A 6241-nucleotide genomic window follows, 5' to 3' on the forward strand; every position below is an offset into this window, starting at 1 on the left:
ATTTGCATCCAGTTTCTAATTTCCCATTAATTATTCTTTTAAGGTTAATTCCAAACAGTTGGGTCCAGTTTCTGATTTGGCGTTAATTATGTTTTTAGTTTAGTTCGATGCGTTTGCTTTTAGTTTTCGATTTTCTGTTAATTATTCTTAGAGGTTAGATCGATGCATTCACATCCAATTTCTGATTTCCCATTAATTATTCTTTTTTCAAGTTAGTTCAATACAGTTTGCATCACCTACTTAGCTTGCTCATGTCACTGATAGAGTGATCTTCCAAGAAATCCTTCCCTTTCTTACTGATCCAAAATAAAACCACACCTTACACACAAATTTAAACATTCTTGGAGCATTATGTGATTGTTCTCTTTTTAGTCTAATATTTTAATAGGTTATGGACTATCACTATATAGTAACATAAGATTAGTATCGATAGTCTATACAGTACAAAGAGATTTGGGCCTTCTATAGATTTGAGAATAATGATGTTTCGTATTTTACCTAATATATGTTTTGCAAGGTCTACATGTCTTAGAAGTTATTATTTTCTCATAACAATCATTAGTTATTTTCATTATTATCGGTAATCTGGTTTGTCATCATATAAAAACACGTGATTGACATTTTTCCTTGACATTGAGGATATAAAACATGATATTGCTGCTAAAAATATAAGTATCAGGACAGCGAAATCACCATGTCACAAACATGATTATCTACCTTATTGAACTCGGCTTTAATATTTAAATAGTGAACACTGTCCGAGTTAAATGTCTCTCCAGCATATTGCTTGACTTCTGTAACCGTATTACCTATTACTGTTAAAACTTAAAAATTGGGTACTCGAAACTCGTTTATAATTGATCCAACTTTGTTAACAACAATTTTTAGTGCAAAAAAAAAAAATGAAATCTTGTAAATATGGGGGTTTTGTTTCTTTGAGGTTATTTTCTACGTGGGTTTTCTAGGGTTTATCAAGCTAAAATTTCTAATTTAAAAGAAAAATTGAGAAAGAGTGTTTTTGTGGGACTCCTTGTTGAACCCCCATTACATGAATAATGGAAAGTCCTAATTTGGAATTCATTTTTTTTTTCCGTAATTAATATTAGAGTTTACAAAAAATTGGAGACTCTGTGAAGCCTTGAAAAATAGAGCCAAGAGGGTATATATATATATATATTCGGCGGAATAACGAGATTCAGTTAAAGTGGACATTGGGCTTAAATAAATTATATACCAAACCAAAACAAATTACATGTAGAAAATTAAATTATACAAAAAATAACATCACAAAATATATAATAGAAAATAAAATAAAATAACGGCAAAGCAATAATAACAAATATTTTAAAATATATATAATACTTAATGAAACTAACGTCAAAGAACAATTAATGAGGAACCGAAAACTGGATGCAAATGCATCGGACTCACCTCAAATAATATTTAATGGAAAATCGAAAACTAGATGCAAATACAAGCATTAAACTAATCTTAAAAAGTAATTAATATAAAATCAGAATATGGATACAACTGCATTAAACTAACCTCAAAGAATAATTAACTGGAAATCAAAACTTGGATGGAAATACATCAAACTAACATAAAAAAATAATTGTCGGGAAATCGAAAACTGGATGCAAATGCATTGAACTAACTGATAATTACAAATTTATGTAAACTAACTATCTATGCGTAAACACAAATAATCAATCAACTAAACAAGTGCTTAGATCAATATTCCTACTCTCAATTCATTATGCAATATAGAGAGTCAGGATTCGTTCCACTCTTAATCTATTAAGACTAAATAGAATTCAATTAATCAAACACAAAGAAACAATGGTGAGAGTAATATTGTATTGAGAGATTTTTATTCTACGATTATACTATGGATTCAAATAAATCTAAATTAACTAAACTAATAAAAATAGGGTTTTGATGGAAGAGGAAGTTATAGAGAAGTGTAATCAATCCACCTAATAATTAGTTTCATGCAAGAATCAAATTATTCATTGAAAAGAGATCATATTTAGGTTTTCACTCAATGATTCAACTTAAAGCCTCAACCTTTATCATCCATAGCAATAACCTACATCTCTATAGTCATTATTACTAGCATATAGGATTATTACAACCAAGTCTCTCGACTTAATTATAATAATCCCTAGTTTAATTTACTATATGTTTATTTTGGAAGTCATACAATAAACTAAACTCATTGAAACACATACACAATTAAATAATTCTACTAAGCAATCTATTCCTAATTAGGTTTCATAATCACTCCCTCTAATGAGGGGATTAGCCTAATATCATTGGATTAATTAAACTAAAGCAAGAAGAAGAAAATATAATAATAACTTGAATTGAATTGAATTGAAGTAATGGTGGCTACGCTAAAGAAAACATAAATTATGTTATATTAAAGAGAGAGAGAGAGAGAGAGAGAGAGAGAGAGAGAGAGAATTAAATTTAATTAAACTAAAGAGAGAAGTAGCCAAGTTTTATTTTACCTTAACCCTCTTTATATAGGAGAGGGTTAGGTTTACAATTTCATGCATGGGTTTTTAGCCTAAGTTATGGACCCATAAATCAAGTCCAAAACCCAATTTGTTGAATCCAAGACTTCCAATTCTGGTCGTGTTACTGTAGTGTGAGTTTTTACCAACTTATGCTATTTTAATCGAGTAAAGGCCTGGACCATTAGAAAGAGCTTTCTGAGCCGGTCATTTTGATATAAAATGGGCCCAAATCCAAGGTCTGAGTCCAAAGATATAGCCTTTTAAAGTTTTGTTGACTTTTCTTCAGCTTTCTAATCCGGTTTAACTTTCACTTAACATTTTTGACTTTAGCTTTTTAAGAGTTTTTTCTCTATGAAACTTGGGCTTTCTTCATGGAACTTTCATAGCAATCACTTTAGCTCCTTTTAGCGCCTAATTAGTAACAAATTTATATTTATTCAACTCTGAAGCCTAAAATACTCAAAAGCACGTAATTAGTTATAAACATATATTATTAATAACATAATTGGCTAAATAGAAATACTATTAAAAGGTTTAACCTACAGTTTTGTGCTCTTATCACTAATCCTCAAAGATTAAATTAACGTGAAGTCGGAAACTAGATGCAACTGCATTGAACTAACATCAAAGAAAAAATAATTATAAATTGGAAACATGATACAAATGCGTGGAATTAATCTTAGAGAATAATTAACGGGAAATTGAAAACTGGATGCATGCAACTGCACTTAACTAATCTCAAAAAATACACTGGATGTAAATGCATTGATAACTTCATGAAATAATTAACGACGGGAAATCGGAAACTGGATGCAAATTCATTGAACTAACCTCAAATAATAATTAACGGGAAATCAGAAACTAGATGCAAATGCAACCTTATCAAATAATAAACGAGAAATCGGAAACTGGATGCAAATACATTAAACTAATCTTACAAAATAATTAATGGGAAATCAGAAACTGGATTCAAATGCATTGAACTAACATCAAAACAAAGTTGAGTTATATATTGTAAAAATGTCTCGATAAGTATAGTTTTGCATTTAAAATGATGTTTATTTTATCTCTTTCTGTATGATTGGGAACTCCTTGCTGTTCAGGTAACTTCAATATATATGAACTTCGCCTTACTAGGGAATCTCACAAAACTTCAATCAAACTTCTATTATTAACACAACAAAATGAAGTTGAAGGGTTTTATCAAAGGTAGGTTATTTTTTTTTTAATGGAGAGTGGAGTTTTCACGTTATAAGAAATTTGGATGAGTGATCAATATAATAATTATGCATATTTACAAATATTTTTCAGAATAATTAATATAACAAGACCCGTTCGTAGATAATCTTTGAAAATTTCACATAGTGAGTCATCAAGTCATGCATAATTTAAAGAATAATTAACAGGATTAACCAGCACACTTTTGCCACTTCCACCTCCATTCCCACCACAACTACAACTATCATCAATGACCAGCACCACTGTCATCTCCAACTGAACTTACCACCACCAGTGGTCTTCCACCCACATAACCACCATTAAACCCATAACCTCGCCATGACCACCATCAGCACCACTTCACCCCCTACCACAGCAGTGCTCCTAACACCAACACCATTGCCATCACCAAACCCGTACCCAACCACCACTGCAGCCCGGGGAACAAAAAGATTCCTCTATATGTTTTGTTTATAAAGAGTAATATTTTATTTATGACCGTTAATGCAACTAAGAAATTTAAACACCACTTGGAAAAAGTATTGTCAGGCAGAAAGAAAGAAAAGCACATCGAAATTTTTCTCTCTTCAGAACCCACCTCCCATCTATCTGGAGGTTTTAATATCTTTGTCGAAGGTTGTTAGGCGATTTCACATGGAAATTCTATTTTTTGGCAGGTTTTGGAACAAGTGTGCATGCTACAAGCATTTAAGAAGAAGATCGCAATCTTAATGGATGAAGATATCTGAGAGCTTCACAATAATCATCCGTAGAAAAAGATCGAAACGCTATGAATTAAATTTCTCGAATATAAGCTTTTCAGAGTACATTTATTTAAAGGAAAGCAGAATTAACAGGATTCTCCAGAGTAATACTACACTACTTAATACTTGCTTTTGAAGCATTCAGAATTCCCTACAGTGTACTACTTTATAGCTTTAGCATTGTCCAAAGTATATTTCTGCAAATAAAAAATGAATGAACAACATAGTAATACTACACTACTACTTAATACTTGCATCTCGAGCATTTAGTATTCCCCAGAGTATTACATGATATTTCTTGCCTTGCAGTATGTCTCTCTCATCTCCCACTGTCATTCCCGCCAGCAAAAAAAATTCTGTCCCTATCAATGCCTTGTGATAGGCTGTAATAACATCAATTCTGCGTTCCATTCCCACTCGTATTCTACCCTTTCTTGAATGTTCACTTCCCTTTGAGCAAGGTTTTGTGCTAGTGTGCGTATAGTAATCGTCCTAGTTGGGTCCAAGAATGGATGACTCAGCAGATTACAAGCAGTTGGCCTTGCTGTTGGATCTTTCGCCAGACACCAACCTAAAAAATCTCTGAAAACCTCCGAAAATGGTTCGCCTAGAGCATCTTCAACAATGGTATCTAGATTACCAAACCTACCAAACAATGCTGTAATAGGTTTTGAAATCGACATTGGTGGTTTTCCATACGCGAGCTCGAGTGCGAGTATACCAACTGACCAAATGTCTGACTTTGTATATAAATCTTGAAGTGGAACAAATTTTTCATTGGGGTAATTGATCAGTTCTGGGGCAACCCAATAGGGATGATACCTATAATTTCCTTCATTCTTCTCTTTCTTAGCGTCACTTGATGTAGGGTTGGGAGTATAAAAGGAAAAAGATAGTTTGAGTGAATCTTTTGTCTGATCGGCCTGATCCACATGTAATAGTATATTCCCCATCTTCAAATCCTTGTGTGCACACCCATTTTCATGCAAGAACTGGACCCCTTTCACAACTTCTCTCATAATCGTACAAACCTCAATTTCCGTTAACCCAGAGTTCAACTTTGATGCCAGATTGCTGATAGACCCACGGTTCATTAGGGGCATAACTACCCAATAGTTATCTTCAGTGATTTTGATATGTAGATGAGGAAGAATGTTGGGGTGTGGTGGTAGGTCTTCAATCGAGTAGAAAGTTGAAGCAGTTTGGCTTAGGTCAAGAATCTTGATAGCAAGGTCAGCAGCGTTTTGGGCTTTTAATTTGGCTTGGTGTACTTCCGATGTCACATTGCCACAGCTGAGTTTCTTTTCAATGATGTACGAAGTTCCTAACCAGGGATCAAAGTTATTTGCCATGGCTGGCTTTCAAGTTTCAAGAAAGCGTGGTGAGGAAGAAAAATCAAGAAACAGGAGAGAGAAGAGGAAAGGACGAGAAAACCAAACTTTGAATTGTGTTTTCGATGTTGAAGCGGGCTCGGTTCGATTGTTGTTTTAGAGATGAACTTAAACATACAAACACGTGCGCTTCTTCTAAGTTCAAGCAATGGTCACCTTGGTTTTGGACGCACAGAATCTTGAAGGTTTCTGGAAGTTGAATGTTCACTCATGTTATCATATCGATCATTTATATAGGTCCACCAAAAACATGTTGATCACTAAAGACTAGCTAGTTCGCAGTTCGAACCGTACTATCCCCCGTTTTTAGACAGTAGCCACAAGTCACATGCCAATCTAAGTTTGT

The 6241-nt window shown here is 33.3% G+C and overlaps 1 protein-coding gene across 1 annotated transcript; it reads right to left on the reverse strand.

The window, feature by feature from the left end:
• Positions 1 to 4869: 4869 nt before the first annotated feature.
• Positions 4870 to 5856, reverse strand: LOC147505726 (serine/threonine-protein kinase BLUS1-like). Its single transcript, XM_086605614.1, has one exon. It carries the CDS (start codon positions 5854 to 5856, stop codon positions 4870 to 4872), a length of 987 nt encoding a protein of 328 aa, XP_086461740.1.
• Positions 5857 to 6241: the final 385 nt, after the last annotated feature.

Source organism: Coptis chinensis, chromosome 4 (genome assembly GCF_015680905.1).
Source record: "Coptis chinensis isolate HL-2020 chromosome 4, ASM1568090v1, whole genome shotgun sequence".
NCBI lineage: Eukaryota > Viridiplantae > Streptophyta > Magnoliopsida > Ranunculales > Ranunculaceae > Coptis > Coptis chinensis.

Excerpts from the sequence above, each read along its gene's own strand:
- LOC147505726 (XM_086605614.1), bottom strand. The coding sequence starts at position 5,856 with ATGGCAAATAACTTTGATCCCTGGTTAGGAACTTCGTACATCATTGAA.